General features: G+C 36.0%; 1 protein-coding gene across 1 annotated transcript in view; it reads right to left on the bottom strand.

The window, feature by feature from the left end:
- Positions 1–520: 520 nt before the first annotated feature.
- Positions 521–19923, bottom strand: part of LOC124363101 (reversion-inducing cysteine-rich protein with Kazal motifs-like) — a 163493-nt gene continuing 144090 nt past the window's right edge. Inside the window, exons 4-16 of the mRNA XM_046818220.1 lie at positions 16254–16290; positions 14374–14537; positions 13558–13753; positions 13292–13425; positions 11680–11923; positions 10356–10632; positions 8857–9137; positions 6807–7016; positions 6375–6567; positions 5414–5568; positions 5145–5272; positions 3246–3502; positions 521–1483 (exon numbers count right to left, since the gene is read on the bottom strand). Of these exons, the coding sequence (XP_046674176.1) occupies positions 1081–1483; positions 3246–3502; positions 5145–5272; positions 5414–5568; positions 6375–6567; positions 6807–7016; positions 8857–9137; positions 10356–10632; positions 11680–11923; positions 13292–13425; positions 13558–13753; positions 14374–14537; positions 16254–16290 (2679 nt within the window). The 3' untranslated portion in view covers positions 521–1080. The remainder of the gene's footprint in view (positions 1484–3245; positions 3503–5144; positions 5273–5413; positions 5569–6374; positions 6568–6806; positions 7017–8856; positions 9138–10355; positions 10633–11679; positions 11924–13291; positions 13426–13557; positions 13754–14373; positions 14538–16253; positions 16291–19923) is intronic.

Genomic DNA, 19923 nt, shown 5'->3' with positions numbered 1-19923 from the left:
ATCTAGTTGACGCAGAATAAATTCTTTATATTTACATTATATTACAGTAAGATAATTACTACACAACAAGGATCTCTTATAAAATAAACTAATAGTTCAGGAGCCAAGTGCCAATATGCATTGTATTAGCACACAAACAGTTTTGTTTTATTGAAATCCATATAGAAATTTTTTCATAAGAAATAAATCGCTCATCAGCCATGTTAGTTTTAGTGAAGATCAAAATTGGACGGTACCAAAATGGTTAAGAATATGAAATAAATTTTCTTTTTCTCAGTTCATATTTTCTTAAAGTAATTGACTTCAAACAAATTATCAGATACTTAGAAATAACAGGATCAGATCAGTATCAGCAAACTATACACAGACCCTGTGAGTGACATCTTTAAATAGTTGTCCGAGAGAGCATAACAAATATTTATCTGTCTAACATCACTTTAGGATAAAGTATAAATAAAAAAAAAATATCGTTTTTTACTTTTAACTGTTTTCATACCCTCCCATTTTGACTTCCCCAAAACTAGTATGGCCGACGATCAAATTTCTTTATTTAGGAAAAAATTCTTTATCGATTTCAATAACAACCAGATTGTGTCATTATACAATACAAAACTTTTGGGTTAGGCTTTAATCTTATACTCTTCATTTTAACATTTCTAGGTTCTTAAAAAGTTAGTAATCTGTAAAAAACATCTATCAGAATAAAATTGAGCTGGCATTTTAAAAAAAGGAGTCGTGTTTATTACAGTGGCTTTGATAAAGAGTTGTTGAGTATAAACTAGAAGTCAAGGAAGAGTCAAGGATATGCTCAAAGATATAATGAGCTCCATAACAACATGTCAGGCATGTCCCGCTGTCAGCTGTGTCTCCATAACGTGACGTCACTGCGTGCCTTGGTAATTGTCACCAACAGTCTTTGACATTACTGGTGGTAGTAAGGGATCGGTACTTTTACACGGGTACTGATGATATAGCAAATCTAACTCCGGTACAGTCTTCAAGTGTTATCAAATTTGGTAATTTTAAAGACCGTGGTCTCTAAGAATCTTTGGGCTCAGAAGGGTGGGTGAAGGAGAATAGCTAACTCCAGCACCTGAGCAGAAGGAACAGCGCGGGGGTGAGGGCGAGGGAGGGAGTGGGCCAAAGAGCCTTGCCCCCGCTCACCACCACGTTGTGTACGACCCTGGCAGCCGTTAGTGTACCCACGCTGAGCTCGGACACGAGCTTGGGGCTGGCCAGTCGCACCAGGTTGGAGAGCTTCTCCGCCTCGCTCACGCATGCCTGCAGCTGCAGTAGAGAAGGCGCCGGCCTCACGGGCACGACCAGCACCAGGATGTCGAGCTCCACGGTCAGGTGACCTCGTACCGTACACTCGGCGACAGTCACGTGACGGTCCAGAGCTCTCAGGACTGCCTGGAGTGTCAGCGCCCGTATCGCCTGGGTGGACTTCAGGGCGTACAGAGCCCTGTCCACTTGTTTCTGGCTGCAACAATCCAATGTCAAAGTAGAATTAAAAATTTAAACTTTGTACGCTTCAGTATAGAATGTTATATTGTCCAACCAAATCATTGTAACTAGCAGGATCAATTACTGAATATGACTCCAAAACCACTATTCTAACGGTTTACACCCCTATAAGTTCTACCTTATATTATTGCTTTCATATATTTTAATGGGAGGAATGATGCAAAATGCATTTCGCCATTTTCCACTGCAAACTATTCTAATATTGGTTAATAAAATTCAGAATAATAAATAACTTTACAAAGTGGAAAAATGTTGTATTATTATTTAAGATAGAAAAATTCTATTAGCAACAATTTAAAAAACCACGACTATTACATGAAATTCAATTCAATTATAACACAACATAAACTGTTTATAAGAGGCGTGTTCAGAAAGTAAATACCGTTTCATTCTACTACCGCCGTAGCGCTGCAATCGGAGTTCCACGCATGCGCACTAGTCGTCCTAGTTCACTGTCTATCGACTCACTCCACTTTAGTTGTTCAATGTTGTGTTTTCAGTTTTCTCTGAAATTTTAAAATGTTTAAGACTATTAGTGATCCCACTGATTGAGATATTCGTTCTGTAATAATGTTTTTGAACGCAAGGGATATGAAATTGGCTGAAATTTACTATTGTCAACTTCGAGATGTTTACGGGGAAGAAGTGATGAGTGAAGGAATGGTGAGAAGTGGGTTAGAATGTTCAATGGCGGTCAAACAAATGTGCATGATGAGAATCGGATCGGTCGGCCTTCTCTCGTCACCGATGATCTGGTAAAGACAGTTTCATGAAGAAACAGTTGATCAAGAAAATAGACGTTTCATATGACAACGCTATCTGACGATTTCCAACAAATTTCACGCGCTCTTTTGTACGTTTGTTACGGACCGCTTAGGTCATATCAAGCTGTGTTTCCTATGGGTTCAAAAAATACTCACTGAGGTGCACAAAACCCGGAGACTCGGAAGTGCTTTAACTTTTCTCACACGGTACAATGATGATGGTGAGGATTTCGTAAACAAAACTTGTGACAGGTGATGAAACTTGGGTCCGTCATGTCACACTGTAATCCAAACAGCACTCAATGGAGTGCCAACACAACGCAATCCCAGAAGAAACAAAAATTGAAGACGATAATGTCTGCACAAAAAATTATGTGCACTGTCTTTTTGGGTCGAAAAGGTGTTTTAGTGAATAATTTTCTCAAAAGAGGTGAAAACCATTAATTTGGCAAGGTATTGCGAAACCATAAGAAAACTGCGGCGCGCAAATTCAAAACAAACGAAGAGGAATGCTCAATAACGGAATTGTGTCGCTCCATGACAATGCTCGGCTCCATACCGCCTGTGACACAAAAACAAACATTGGTTCTACAATTCCGTTGGAGCAGTTCGAACACCTGTCCTACAGCCCAGACTTGCCACTGTTCCTGCACATGAAGCGAACGCGTGCTACATTCCTTGGCGGGAACCTTCTACGAAGAGGGTATAGACAAATTTATCACTCGCCACGATAAGTGTTTCAATATCGATGGAACTATGTCGAAAAATATTTTAAGGTTTGGGCTTTCATGTATAAATGAAATTGTGTTAAAAAAATTGTTTTACTTACTTTCTGAACACGCCTCCTATATAAGGTTCAAAAAGCAATTTTCAAATGGCTTTTCACTCATTATTCTAGGACAGTAATCTGCATTATGTATGAGTCCCTTGTGATTCTCCTGACTCCAAGATTACCTGTAGAGGACTCTAATGGCTCCCGCGCAGACTGGACAGCAGGCTCCTGGGGGAGTGACACCCAGACACCCAGGGCTGGCCAGGGGCGGACATATCACGGGGGAACTGCACTGTTGCTTAGCTTGTGTGTCTATCAGCCCCACGGCCAGGCAGGGGCCCGGGTAGTCCACCAGCACATTCCTGGCCACTGCGGCACACTCAGAACTGTATGTGTTGCCGTCGATTCCGCAGACCACTCCAGTCCGTCTACACCCACTCTGTAAAGAATAATACCATGGACCTATTAACAGGCAAGTAAGAAAAACTTTGGTCCGTAATACAATTCAAATTTTTAGAATATTTGATAAAATCAAGAACAATTAAAGTAACAGTTTCGTATATATTTACCGCACTCAAATTACGAGACATGCATAATTGACTATCCACGCCAGTTTTGGCTAAGGTCCGTCCAAAGATAAGAGTTCCATATCAGTCTCTTAATTTACAGTTTCCATCGATTCTGTTCATATTGGGCATTTACCTTAATATCGACCTTAGGATTCTACCCATTGAGTCAAATTAGTTAGGAGGAATGACAATATTAAGTCAACAAACATCAGATGACAGCAAACATTGAAAGACATCTTTAAAAAAAAAAAACCATCAGATATCTAGATACTAGTAATATCATCGTCAGACAACTATATAAAGAGACTGGAAATCACCATTTTAAGGGTCTATACATAGTAATCTGACACTTATTTAACAATTTGTTACTTATCTAATGTCAGTTTTATGTTCGTAAAGCTATAAATGTAAAATATCATAAACAATATCAGACATACCTATAGTTTATATGCTTATAAATACATTTATGTATTTTACATATGTTGTTTATTAATAACTGTTCCACGGCTCTGTTCACTTTACTATGCTACTCATAAAACAAATCATAATTAATATGTTTTACAGAATGTGAGCCAGCACTGGAAAATAGTTATAAATAAGTTAACTGGTGAGGGAGGGAGGCAATCTGTTGGTAAGATAACGTTGATGACGGCACATCATTAATGAAGATGGTGATGATGCGTTGGAGGTAATCGTTATCTTATCTAGGTACTATCAGAGGCGCATATGGCACAGATAAACCACAGTTATCCTATGCATGATAAACATCCATCACACACCCATCCATAACATCCATAATGAACATTAATTGTAAAATCCTCTATCATAACTCTTTTAAAGGAACTTGCGGTTTGAAGGTTCATCAGGTTTTGATCGTTTTAGTGTAAACATTATCAAACCCATTACATATTATTTCATTTTCACAATGCGCACTTTTATAATTAATCATAGTTTCAGCAAGGAACATTCCTAAGAAAGATTATCCAAAGAAAATGTTATTTTATTAATATTTAAGAAAAATACGTACCTTAGTAAATTAACATTCGCCTTATGGATTTGCTTTCATCAATTCCAATATCATAGATAATCTTATTAAAGCTAGATTTATAAAATATGCATATGAAATCTCTTTTGTCAACTACGAGCAAAGTTAGCAGTAAACTGTACATACTGTTTTACAATAGTGCACAATATTTTAGTTTAGTGCAATATTTAAGCTATCTTTCGTTGGCAAAGTTCTGTAAGTGGTTATTAAAATAAATAACAACAGTTATCATTTTTCCCTGTAACCAATAAAATCCAAGTACATCTCGGAATTTTCAAACCGTACAGGTATGGTTCTAAATGTATGGTCCCTCACACTTATTTACATAGACATCTATTACACCTGTATTATTGTTTAATACAAAATTGACCTAATTCTAAAATATTAATTTCTTTGATTATGAAACTAACAATCTGATTTATTGCCCACCCAGCGTCATCTTAAGATACACTTACAAAGTAACTTACCAGACAGGGGCCGTGGTAGGCGAGGGTCTTGCCGTAACGCACGAGGTAACAGGTGTTGGGATGTTGATGGCCGTCTGTGTCGCAGACAGGGTTGCTCTCCTGAGTGTTACACGCGTCTCGCACATTCACTATAACAGGATCAGCGTACAGGATCAGGATCAAGATAAACACCGCAACTTTCGCTAACGAATAACAAACCATTTTTAAAATAAAGTCCATTTGTGGAGCTATTTGTGAACGAAATTAATCACTTCAATTGAATTTCTTACCGCACTGATGCTGCGGGCACGGACTGTGCAACAAGGACAGACACACCCTCTTTGCTGGTATACACGCCTCTCCCTCATCACAGGGGTTACCGGTGCAGGGGTCCTTCTCCTCGCAGGAGCCGAACTCAAAATCTGAGTCATTTAACCCTGAACACCTGCAACAGACCGTTTATTTTACATTGAGCAAGAGTACTACTCATTTTGTCCATTGCAAAATGGTTAGAAATAAAATCAAAATTTTATTTAAAAATGCTTTAAATACGTCTATAAAGTTTCCTTCAAAATAATTTGCCGTACGCGTATTTGTCTCATAATTGCATGACGGAGAACATAAAAAATAATGTATAAACTGATAAATAGTACCATCACGTGTGTATAAACAAATTATATACTTTCCATATGTATAAGAATGATTGAAAATGCGTAGTTATATACAAAATGAAATGTACGATTGCTTCAATTACCTAATATATCGCTTGAGTAACTAACTTTATGTAATATAATTTAAATTCGTTAAAGTATAAGAAAATGTAATTATTAATAAATAAACCAAGAATAAATTGTCATAACCCAAGATTTCTATAATTGTATGATTAGGCAACTTACAAAACACTCTACCTATCTAAATTTACGGAATAGACACTTGCCGTAAATAATTATAAAAGCAGTGTTATATATTTGACTCGATAGAGTTAATAATATTTCGTTGTGATGTAGGTATAGGCCGTTACTAGCTGTGCCTGTTTGTGATGGGCTAAAACTATGTTACAATTTACAATATTTTAAAGTTAAAACTATATAAATCATAAATTCAATATTTGCGGGAAGGTACAACATACAAAACAATTAAACATCCTTCATTGTGTAGGCTATAATTGAATTCATATGTTATTTAATGTTCCAAAGTTAAATTTTAATTTCCTAAAATAAAATCAAATATTGGGCGTGGGTCACTACTAACTTGGCTAGACAGGCGCTAGGGTAGGTCCTGCCGTTTCTCCCGCAGACAGGAACGTGGTGTGGGGGACAGTTGCACGGCAGACTCGTGAAGGCCACGTCCCTAAGTCCCATGTCGCACTGTTTCTTGGTGCAAGTCATCTCACCCGCGTAGCAGCTGCAGAAGTTGCACTCGATGTAGAACGAGCTGCCGTGCTCTGCAAATAAAGATTCTATAAAATCCCTGACTTTGAGTTTCAGTTGGACAAAAGATTAACGTGAGCAGGTTACTTCCAATAAATCTTTTGTATCCAATAAGTTTTTCATATCAAACCTTTAATAAAATTCTATATACAACTTACTACATGACAATATCAATCCAATCCAATTCAGGGGGGTTTCTGACTGTATTTATTTAAAGACTCATTATATTCTACTTTCTAAAGCATCCCCTCACCTTGCCGGTTGCTACCGATCCAGCAATCCTCTAAAGGAAAGCACGGCATGGGTTGACAGTTTTCAATCTTGAGGTGGTTGTCAAGGTCCCTGCTGCCGCCATCCAGACACTGGCAGATCTTCAGGCAGCCCCTGTTCCCGCTGGATATCGGGATCCTGACGTAAGAGCCCACAGGCACAATGTGCTGAGACACCTCACCGAGCTTGCAGCCTGAACAGTGAAAACATGGTGATATACATCATTGGTAACTGCAGTGAAACTCTATTTTGAACATTATTACTATGCAAGGCGTCAGATAAAGTGATGCGTGGGCTGTGGTGTGTCGTAGGTTGTGAATCAGTGTTGACGATCTATACAAATCTAGGCTTAGTATATCCTTAATAACGTAAAGGTTTTTATCAACATATATCACGGAAGTGGGAAAGGTACTCAAACGAGAAGTCTGCTATATAGAAGTTCCACATGATAAATTATTAAATACAAAAATAGGCTTAATAATATTTTTAATCATACCAGAAAACTAAATAAATAATAGTGTTTTTTACCCTTTCTTTTTTGAAATACATGAGGCTCCATTAACAAGGAAGTAAAATCTCTCCGCGTTTTTTTATTTCTTTATGCTGTTTCATAACATTTTTCGATGGCACATGCAATGAAATAATAATAAATATTAAAAATGGGTTAACTGTTGGTAAACTCCGATTTCACAAAAAATGTACTCAAACTTCCAGTTTTATTTTTGTTACGCTTTGTTTTTTACAAAAAGTACACATTATCTGTTGTAAAAGTCTTACAACATATAATTATAAATTTCCAATTTATTATTAAATGTTCTGAATAAAATAACAAGTTACGAAATTGTTGCTAATTGTTGCATAATATATTTTTCTAAAGTTTATGTACATTTAGACTTACCCAATTATTTTATTGAAGTTTACTCAGCTCTTTGGAATCACTGTATTTGTTCGAAGAAATTATTTCTAGTTTTTTTTTTTTAATTAATTTCTATGTGTAGTTGTTCTAAGAAAACAGGCAATGGCGAATTTGACTACTTCGGTATGTTTTAATTTTCAATATTTAATTAGACTATTCATAATATTTGTTTAAACTGTCTAAACCATAGTACTTTTGGAATTCTTCTTCCATTATTTTAACCACGTTTGACCGCTCAGGGGTTGGATTTATTTACTTCCCCTTTGGAAATACTCGCTAACCAATCAGGTTCATTATTGGAATAAATAAGGTCTCGTGGATGGCCATATTTGAATTTCGAGTTAATTTTCTGTTATTTACCTCTAAAGGCAATATTTCCAGTAAGTATTTTTTTTTAATCTCCATTTTCTGAAATAGGACTTTAACTCTCCACACTCGAATTCAGTTCTAATTGATCATATAATCTGTAGTATTTAGACAACTTTAAATGTTCTACTTCTCAGTCGTAAGTATCTCAAAAATGATTTCAGCGCTGAGTACGCAAGTCATTTTTATTTTTACAGCTTTTTTCCTTAAAAACGCATAAAGATTTACAGCTAAGCAACAAAGACTAGATTCTTTGTGTGACAGCTGTTGTTGATGGCTGGTCATAAAAACCTTGAGAGACCGCTTAAAGCTCACATTGTTAATTTTTAATTTAAATTGGAGAAATGTTTTATCTTTGATCCACCCAGGTCACAAATAAAGCCACGGACTTGAAAATTTGCTCTCTTAATTTCATTTACCACGCCAAGGAGAAGATTTTTGTCTACTCCTTTGTCAAAAAAAAATACTGGCTAAACTGTCCGTCAGCACGTACTTTCGAGTATTACTAGGCTATTATGTTCCACAATACTCAAAACAGGTAAATTTATAACTGAACGGACTCTTTTTGAAATAAGTTGGCAAGAAACAGAATGAAACCATTTTGGTTGTTTATGCAATGTCTGTATAACAATATAAGGCAATATGTTAGTTTTATACTACTTTTTGTAAATTCGCAATAGTTCCTAAAAGTAAAGTTTTGTTTTTGTATGTTAAAAATTATACAAAACTCTCTACGGAAGGTAACACTGACCGTCAGAGCAGGAGTAGGGCTGACAGGAGCGTAAGGGTTGACAGTATCTGTTGACCGCGCAGACCTGGCCGATGTTGCAGGGATCACCCTTGCAGGGCTGGGTCACTTGGTCACTGGGAGGGCTGTAGGGCTGGTCGCTTGGCTCCAAGTATGGCTCCAGTGATACGCAAGGAGTGTTAGGGTTGTCAGGGGACAGGCGGCTGCAGATAGAGGCGGCCGAGGTGTCAGCTGGCATGCGCGTCCAGTCCATACACTGACTCAGCAGGTTGAAACAGTCCTGCCTGTTGAGAGGTCAAAGAATATCAGAATGTGATTTAAGAAAGTTAAAGGAAGTGGGGTATTGTATAACCAACCGAAGCCAGGGATAAGAAGCCCTCTCACATTTACACTGGGGACTAATCGGTGATTTCCGCAACACCACCAACTCCGGGCAGGCAGGCTGCTTGCAAGGACAGGATCACTCAGCGGTCACCTACTCAAACAGCAGTCACGCTCGACGTTGTTTGATTCTTGCGATAGCCCTTGTACCCGCTACACTGCATTATTTGTATTAAATGGTTTTAATAAAAACAACATAAATAACGCTAAATCTTTTATTAGTAGATTGGATACAACATCAAATTTGTGACAGCATGAACCCTAAAAACTTGTTAGTAAAAACCCACTTTTCAGAGTTGTTGACACCCATTTTGCAGCTTTCCTGAAATATGTTTCTTAGTAAACCAATTTTCATGTTGCAAGTGCTAAGGTAGTCATTAACAAAGTTATTCAAAACATCTATTTAAGTAGACCTACTTTTATTACAAGCTGAAAGCTTTTACTAGAGACTTAGACCCCGGTATATTAAGAGCAGGATGTGAAACGACCTTGAGTTAAAACCCATAAAAGCATTGTTAAATGTCCTTGTAATCTTTTTCTTTCAAATATGTAGAAATATTAATTTAAGACAGAATAACTTTTTATGTCTATCACTTTAAAAACGTATAAACCCAAGACCTACAGGGCTTTGCAAACTTGCAGGGAGTTCCCGGCTACTCCGATATTGGAAGTACTTGTACGTATGAGTTACATTTTCCAAACACTTTTCCAATAACTTTAGGCGTAGTATAATCGAAACATCGTTTTGTAAATGGTATATTTCCAAATACTCGTTTAAAATTTTTATTTCTGAATAAACAATAACATTATAGAAAATGGTTCAGTAAAGATAACATATCTATGTTTATGATATATAGTTGAAATGTTGTTAATTTTTAAAACCAAATGATTTATGTTCTGTGCACATAAACTTTAATTTGGGTTACTTGCCATATTCTTGCATATATTGACTCATAAAGCATCTAGCCAAACTTGCCAGATATGTACACCATTTTGTCTTCAAATTCCCAGTATCTATCCTTTGCTAAAGACGGCTCTATATATTGTATTACTTGGAGTAAATGAAAGGTGATAAGAACCACCTGGAAGTTCTGTTTAACTCCCATATTAAACCTATGTACCTGCAGATCCTGTTGGTGTGGGACGTGCGGTGACACGGCTTGATCTGCAGCGTGCAAGCCACAGCCTTCCAGGTGAGTGGCGAGCAATGTGAGATGTTACGGATGGGGATCTGCAGGCCGGGCAGCGTCAACACTCCCTTGCTTGTCCACAGCGCCACGTCATTGCGGGCAGCGTCATCCGCCTGAACCGAGCAACTGCGGAACAGTTCCGTGGGCCGGTTGTTGAAGTTGGTACAGTAGCTCAGGCCGTCACAGCCCAGCTCGCACGGCTCCTCCACTGCGTCAAGGGGCAAATTGTCAACATCTACTTTAGTCTTACTACAATAGACTTATTATATCTATGTTGCCGCGTCTTGTTCTGTTATTTCGGTTACGATTAAGAAGTGAACAGATTACTAATTACAGGGAAAGCGTTTCTAAAGTTTTCATGCTATAGTCTAAAAGCAATTATATCTTCTATTGTGATAATATTAACTAATAACTAAAGTTATGACTTTATAAGAGAAATAATTATCTATCCATTTTAAAATATTTAAGTCTGCATTTTTGTTTTGAGGAAAATATTTTATTATAAACTGTTATGGTGTACTACGGATATTGATCATAAATTTCTTTCAAGAGTTTATAGATTTAAAGGAGTGCTTTTAATTAACGGATATTTGACCACAAACCCTATAGCCAGGGTATAGAACAAGTCAGAGATAATCCGAAATACTAGTTAAGAATGGGTGGTTTGGTTGGTTTACCGCAGTATGCTAAAAAATATAATATTCAAAGGTTGTAATCATTTTTATGGGCTACCTATAGAACAAGGGCATTTAGAGGAAACAATTAGGATTTACGCACTCTACAGGCAAAGTAGTTTCATGACATATGAACATAAAAACCACTAAAAATTAATATGTGATATAATTCTTAATTATTAGATTGTATTAACTAGACAGAACGATTTTGAAATGACATTTTTTTATTACAAGTAAAGCGAAGTGAAGTACATATAACTCATAATGAACTGAAGTAGTACAATTTTGAGTACTATTGCTTGACTGTTACAGAAAGTATTGAAATAAATAAAATCGCCAATTCAGGCGCCTTTAATACAAATCAACTATTAAAATTCAAGAATTTGTTATTTATGTTCCACACTAAACGTTTCAACTCCAAAGACGATTGAATGTTTAAAATATTGTAAAATAAATCTCCTTCCTTTCGCTTCTTTTTTTCTTCTTTCGAACTCCTTTTAACCCCCCCCCCCCCTACACAATAAGCGTAAAGCTTATTTACAACGCTTATTCTCTCGTTGAAGATTATTCGGCCATCGTACCTTCATCGATGCAGTGGAGCAGGCTGTCCTCTGAGAACTGGCTGAGACACTGTACGCTGAACTCCTCCCAGGACTCGGTCCACTCGTTGGAGAAGGTTTTGAGACACAACTTGCGGCAGTTGGCAGTGCGGGCATTGGAGCAGCAGTGAAGTTTGGCCGAGTCCATCCCCATGCGGTCTATCAGAGAGGACTCGACGCTCTGCGCCGTCTCACCGCCTTGCAGGAAACATTGCCAGATCTTCTCCTGGAGAGTAACAAGTTCGTGGTCAGTTCATCCTAATGACTAATGAGTATAGTGCGAAACTAGTGTCGACAACATGAATATGGTACAGAAAGCAATAATATTTATTACAAGATCGCGTAACAGGCTTCCCTGAGGTTGCATGCAGGATTCCAAATAGATAGCTCCTTTCATTCTCAGGTTGTCTGGCAGATAAATATATGACAGATTGAAAATCACACAGAAGAGGAATTTTTACACCCTCTGCAAATAAATATAAATTGTGTCGGCCCACTGAACGATAGTCTTTAATAAACGCTGTAATAAATGGGGTTGGATATCAGATAACTCATTATTGTTTGTGCAGAAATGAATTTTCATACAACATTTAAAGTTAAAAGATGAAATCTTTTTTTAGATATAATGTGTCGCATTCACATAAACATGTGGGTCTCTGGTCACAGTCTTCTCAGCTATTATAATATTGATTATGATATTTATTATAAATCGCTTGGTTTTTTTAAGTTTACCAAATTTACTATTTGCATGGCAGAGTACATTTAATGGAGTAGCTTTATCAAATTTCTGATCAAACATTTTTGTTTTGCACAATATAGGCTATATACATGTATTTACTGTACATACCTATAAATAATACAAATCTTTTGTTTTCAAACGATTGGTTTATCTTTTATAGTTTCTATTATTTTATATTTGATTTAACTTGTCTTTTAAAATTTATTATTCTATTGAAATAATAAAAATAAAGTACATCCGATAAAAAAGTTTTAACCTTAAGTAGTTTCCAAAACAAAGATTTAAATATGAGAGGAACGAACCTTACAGATTGCCCAAAAACTACAAATAAACATCTAAAGTAGTGTTATTACGACAAGAACGGACTATTTTTATACAACATTAAAGCGTACCTTCTCGTCTCAGCCTTTTCTTTGCTCTCTTTTTATATTGTGTTTATTATTTTTGACGTGTTTGTTGTTTTCAGCTCTCTTATCTCGTGCCAAGAGCAACAGTGTGAGTGTTACAATCCAGAAGAGGCTCCGTTGAGAATTGGTGGCCTGACTATGATGAGCTTTGTTGACGGTTTTGAATTATTTATCTAGAGCATCTACACGATCAAGACTGTCTAATCGAACAATACTATAAAGAAAGACACTCACATGTAACAGAGGTGGTCCGCAGCCGCCCTCCGGTAGACTATCTATGATCACCTGGACTAAGGAAAACTACTGTCTAATCGAACAATACTATAAAGAAAGACACTCACATGTAACAGAGGTGGTCCGCAGCCGCCCTCCGGTAGACTATCTATGATCACCTGGACTAAGGAAAACTACTGTCTTATCGAACAATACTCTAAAGAAAGACACTCACATGTAACAGAGGTGGTCCGCAGCCGCCCTCCTGTAGACTATCTATGATCTCCTGGTCTGTGGAACTCTCCTGCAGGATACGCCGGCATGTGTCATGGCATTCGGCGTTCGTCGCTTGGTCACAGCAGTGCAGAACTGTTCAAAATTTATTGAAAAGTTAAAGAACATGATTTAACTGTATGAATAAAATGTGTAGTTAAATATTCAAGGTACAGTACATGTAAAATTTAAAAAATTCTGTTAGTTAATTAATATACCGTAACTCACATTTCACAGGATTGGGGACGGGTGCCGAGCGGGTGAAGTTGTTGACACAGCTTAATGTCCTGGGACTGCCCTCACTACAGGCGTGCAGGAGCGCCGTCTTGGCATTGCGATTTGGCGCCAACTCGCTGCGAAATATTGTCCTGCAGGCGACTTTGCAGTCATCACTCTTGGCTGTTGCGCAGCATTCGTCCCCCATCTGAAAAGAGAAGATTTATAATTGCCAGGTAAGTACAATTTAAGGATACAATATTCACCTAGCCTCGATATGTATCCTAGAACCCGATCCTTAGGCTTATGTTTGATTAGCCTCTCCACATAATCCAAGATCCAAAACAGTCGGTTTCGAAGTCATGAGTCAGTCGGCATCCTTCATTTTAACAGGAGTTCATAGATAAAGTTGTCCAAGAACTACATCTTACTTTTTTTAACGATTCCTCTACGTTTTAGTCTTGTCTTGATATGAATGGTTTACCTTCATTCCTAATGCCTTTACATCCTTGCAACTAGTGGATTTATGCAAAGTTTGTTTTCTCTCAAAAGTTTCTTCCTGGTTCAACTAATTTTTGTTAATTTCTTAGTTCCATATACCCTATACAGTTTCTGCATTTTCATTTGACTTTAAACTCTCTATACCTTTAAACGTCTTGTACACTAGATTAACTATTCCTGAGAAAAATTCTTCTAATTCTACATTTTCTTTCTCGATTCTTGGTCGAATCCTTGATTTGCGTTCCTGTAACAGTTCATATCCTACTCTATCATCTTTACCTTAACCTTATACTATACGGATATACCAGGACTTCTCATAGGGTTTACCTGTTGTTTATCCAAACAGGTGAAGAAGGCGAGCTCATCACTTTGCCGGCAGCTGTGGGCGAGATCCTTCCTCCCAGAAGCAGTGATGCAAGCTTGCTGGCAGCGCTCTGACTGCGGCAGGCCACAACACGCCCGCCCAGACCATCCCTCTCCCTTGCTGATCTCTAGAACCACAATATATGTTATGGCAAGATTTATTACTTTATACTTACAAACGAAAACATTTATTTTTAAATCTTTTATGTCTCTAAACAAAAGTTAAATTCTACGACTGAGACTTAAAATTTACAAAGACAGCTTTCGTACAATAATAATCAAAATATTTGGAAATGTATTGTTCTAAATACGGTAGCATTTATAAAATTAATAATAATAAGGCGGTTTCTCCAGAACGATATCAAGCAAACTGATTTTTTAAATATTCTACATTAATGATATATTTTAAACAGTTCAATGCTATTGTAATCTAGTTACATTAAAACATTCTAGTTCAGACGGACATATGATATTCCGTCTTAAGATGTCTATTCGACAGGATCATTACATGAACACAAAATTATTAACAAAAATAGGGTAGTAGTAGTAGTAGCGTATGCTAGACCATATGTTTGGTAATAGGCATCACTGAGGCTTCAAATACAATTTGCAAGCCTATATAGCATGTAACCTAAACATATGTTACAATGCCATATGTTACAATAATAATACTACTCTGTTTGCACCATTACTTATTCTGTGATATTCTTGTTCACTAATGCTTAGCCAATTTTCATGAGGTGATATACCCCATCCTCGAATTTGATGTTGCCTATACAGATATGAAATATAAAAAATCCTTCAGATAACGTACGGACAGGCAGATATGCAACTTTCAAGCCCTATACTGTTAGGCTTCGTTGACGCTTAGCTAAAAAATTAATATGTAAATATTTGCATTTTCTAATGCAGTACATATAATTATTATTAAACGTTTGAAATTATAGTTTTAGAATGTTACAGACAACTACCGTAATGATAAAATATGTATACATTTGTTATGAAAGATATGATGACTCGCAGGTTACCGATTTCATGTGACTAGAGAAAGCATAGAAAAATTACTTTTGTTTTTTTTTTTTTTAAAGTAAAAGATCTTCTCTATATTTAAATTCTTACAACTATAAAAATAATAAACTACTTTAAAAATTTGACAATAAAAAAAGGCTTAGATTTTAAATTCTTTTTCTGTGAATTAAAATTGTTAGAAAATGTAATTACTAGCAAATAAAATTGTTGGGCAAAAAGTGATGCTGCAGAAAACTCGATAAAAGACTTGAATGTATTGGCCAAGTATTAGAGAGATACCGGTGTAGTAAATGTCACATAACAAACAGAACTGATCTGGCAAACCTCTGCTGTCCACTACCTCATCTCAACTGAGTTACTGTTACTGTTGTTCTCAATCATTGGTTGTGTCCTGTTGTGTCCATCCGTCCATTTATTTGTTGACTGTACACAACACACAATCTCCGTGCTGGAGTCTATGTTCTGCTTTACCAATAGATCGTGTTAAAACGCTATTTGCTTATTGATAAAAAATGGTAAATCCAGTGAAATACCGTCATTATTTAGTCATTATTATAAGCTCAGATTTTTAGTGAATAAAATTAAAGACTACATAACAAAAGGCAATCGCGATAGTTCTCCTAGATGTTATCGGATTGACTCCCGGGATTAAATAAAATCGAATAGGTTTCATATTAAAATCTCACGTAAAGGCAGTAGCGTGGTTATATAAATATGCATAAGTCTACATATGTTTTAGCCTATATAACAAACGTGCTTAAAAACACTGAAAACAAAAAGCTAAACCAATAACAAGTCAAACTTTTTTTACTTACCATCTAACGTTTGGTTGATGCACTGCCAAAATGACACCTGAAATCAAAATAATATTTAATTGTGTACTTATTCTAATACAACTGAATTATGACAAGGGTAAGCCTTGATTTTATGGCGCTAATAATGTTGGTGGTATATTGATTGAACTGCGCTCAACGAGTCTTGATCTCATAATTAATTAACGGAACTAATCTGCTTGGATCACTGTGAAATTATTTATACCTAGGTAATCCTTCCAGTAATCTATCAAAGTGTGGTTTTGTTAGGTTGGGTTAGTGGGAAAAATTCTTTTCGATGATTCACATTTTTTTGCACATGATTTAGTTTGAATATTACGAAATATATTCTAACTACTGATCTAATATGCAGTGATATTCCTCCTAGATAAGGTTAAGTGAATACTTGAAACATTACAAATATTTTTTTTTAACACGTGAAAAGATACCACATTAAAATTGACGATTGGTATGTATTAGTTACTCTGCCAATTAATGAAAAATGTATTTGTTTCATGGCGTTAATCGTTTATGAAAATCATAACACAGTTTAACTCAAGTATCGATTAAGTTAAATCCGTAAATGAAGCATAGGCCTGTTTTGCAGCTTGCTGTATTAGTTTGTATCCTAGACTTTCATTCTTAGAAAGTATAAACTACCTGGAAAACTGAGTACTAGAGTACAGTGCAAGTCTGCTCTACGATCTCTGAATTTGTCATATTTCCTTGATTCAGAATAGGAATAATATAAAATTTTATAATACTACCATAATAATACAAGTGCAAAACCTACTTGATCCTCCCTCGATTATTCCTCATACTAATATAATAACACTTTGTATTTGGTGCATTCCTTTGTGATTGCATGTGCAATGATCAGAGGCTTGCTGTGTTCCTCAAATTATATTCATTCAAGGAATGGCTCACGAGTTATGTTAATGATCGCCCCTCTTGTTTTCCCTTCGGCTACTGTATATATTCTGTGCAATAGTGTCAAAATATCAGGTAACTCACGTACACATACTAGTAGATTTGTTCATCAAGCCTTAAAGAAATTTGTTTTAAAATAATGTAAAGAATAGAATAGAAAATTCTTAATTTATTGGCATGTGTATCTCAAAATTTTTAGATTTTTCATTTCATAAAAACCAAATTTGGATTATTAAGAACATTGTAAAATCCAAAAATAGCAAATCGGTCCAACCGTTCTCAGATGATTTACTTACCAACGAACATTTCTATGTAAATGAAAGCATCGTATATTTAAAATGTGGCCTCTTTCAACGTTTTAAGAACTATTTATGTCAGTATTATTAATTATTTTATAATCAAACATTTTGAAATACTGGTATTCGAATCTAATCAAATTGTTTGTGTCTTCAATGAAATTCTTACAGGAAATTGTCCGACTTTAGAGGTCAGTGGGGTGGAGCTCTTAGGTCTAGAGGCAAATCTTTTCTGAGTGCGTCTCTAGGGCACAAGATAAACCTATGTATCTAATTTCGCGTCTCTGTTTTTTATGGTTTTTGCTGGCGTTAATAAATCAGTCAGTCAATCGGACAAGCAATCAGTCTAGACATCTCCTTTTATTACATGTACGAATATAAAAATGTTTATAAATTATATTTTACCAATATTACTTTTTAATGTGAATTTTACTTAACAAAAATGATTGGTTTAGTATTTTACTAGTCTAAAGACTTTTTGGTTGAATGCTCTTTACTATACCTTTTCTTTTTCGATCATTCCAAGAGAAATCATGAGTAGTCATAGTCATCTAATGAGGGATATGTCATTTAGAAATGATGTGCGCATTAAGTCCCTGTTATTCAGCAAGTTTTCACAGTCAGGGCAGTATTCAACAGACAGTACAATATATTTCTCTATTGTATTACATGGTATTGCAGATATCCAATTACATCATTGGCGAACCGGTTTAACAGTATTATATAGCATTACAGTGGAATTACAGGCATTAATTGTTGAATGTCGTCGTACGGTTTAGTACTGCACATAATGACCGCTTGTAAGGGGGGAGCCTTGTAATGTGATACGGACCGTGGATTGTAGAGAGTAAACTTTCTGCCTTAGACATCGAGATTCTCATCCATCAGTGGTTCCAACATTGTCTAGGGGAATTGATAGTCGGTAAGCCTACCCGCAGAAGTACTGTACACAATCAGCTGTTTGATCCGACCACAATAAATGCTATTGAGATGATTTATCAGATTGCGCATTAGTGTAATATCCAATCAGAGCTTGAACTTCAAACATTAATACTGTGTTATGTGAAAGAAGTTTATTATTTTTGCTGTGAATTCGTAAACTACTTAAACCCGTGCTATAGATACAGAATAATTTAGTAATGGTATTTTTAATTATTTTTTATATTTAATTTGAATTTAATCCCTTTTAATACGTTTTTGTTTCTTTTATCTCCTCACATCAATCTTCCATTAGTGTAACTATTAGTATGGAAGGCTTGCTTATTTTATACATAGAGATAAACGAGTAGGCAATATCAAAATTTCTGAAAAAGAAACTTAATTGGTTTTGACACATGATCAAAGGAGTAGAGAATTTCCAATTACTGGCATCAGTGACAAAGTTACATAACAAAGACCGCGCTCTTATTAGTGACTTGATTATCAAAGTGTATTTCTCTTTTGCCTAAATGAACCACTGAGAGAAGAACCGTTCCTATAAAAGATAAATTTAATATTTCGCTAGCATGATTCCTAAAGATGAAAAATAAAGAAAGACACTCTCTCTTTGGTACACAATAGTATTCACTTTGTTACTATGTTACTAGTTTAATTATATCAAGAACTCAGAGTATTTTGTTTTTAATGTTATTTTACATTGATAGTAAAAAGTTCATTGCAGGTTTCATATCAGTGTTTAAATAATAGTAGTGTAGTGGGTACAACTGTTATCGCAAGAGACACGGACACAAATGGCTAATCATATTAAAAATTAAACCACTTAAATGTAGGATGTTCATAAATTGTTGTACTGTTAAAGGTTATATAAAAACGCACAACTTCTTCTTCATACAGAAGTAAGATGGTTTGAACTCTTAAAAGAGTACTTAAACAATTTTATGAAGTGAGATTACATACTTCCATATTTAACTTGTGAGATATCAGAGAGTATGCAGGTTAACTTAGTAATGTTATGCAGAGCAAAAAATGATAGTCTTTTAATTATTAGTATTATACGTCCTGCTAACTAGCTTTGGCTTCTTATCATGAAGCAGTTTTATAGCACTAGGGCCAACCTAGCCGTTCACATGTAAGTGAAAGAGAAACCATCCTACAAGACCTCCATGTGACTGGCACACAATATTCTCCAATACCTGGTAAACATGGAACGTTATCGAATCTGGTGATCTCTGCTTTCTGACCTAGCTTAATAACCACTAAACAAGACAACCATGGTGATCAAGGGCCAAACAATGGTCTTGTAAAGCCAAATACCATCTTAGACCACATGCTCTGAGTTCTGATACAGAAGTGTTTGCTAATACGAAGAGGGATCACTGCATGAATACAGAAGTTCAATTAAATCAGAAGATTTGGTGGTTGTACATGGATGACAACGTTTGCTATCTTCCCTCAGAGACATTAAAGTAACTTTTTAATTATGCCGTGGGGGACTGGCATCCTCATCG

This window comes from Homalodisca vitripennis, chromosome 5 (assembly GCF_021130785.1).
Source record: "Homalodisca vitripennis isolate AUS2020 chromosome 5, UT_GWSS_2.1, whole genome shotgun sequence".
NCBI lineage: Eukaryota > Metazoa > Arthropoda > Insecta > Hemiptera > Cicadellidae > Homalodisca > Homalodisca vitripennis.
Note: the sequence above shows the minus strand (reverse complement) of the source record. Positions and strands in the feature narration are given on the sequence as shown.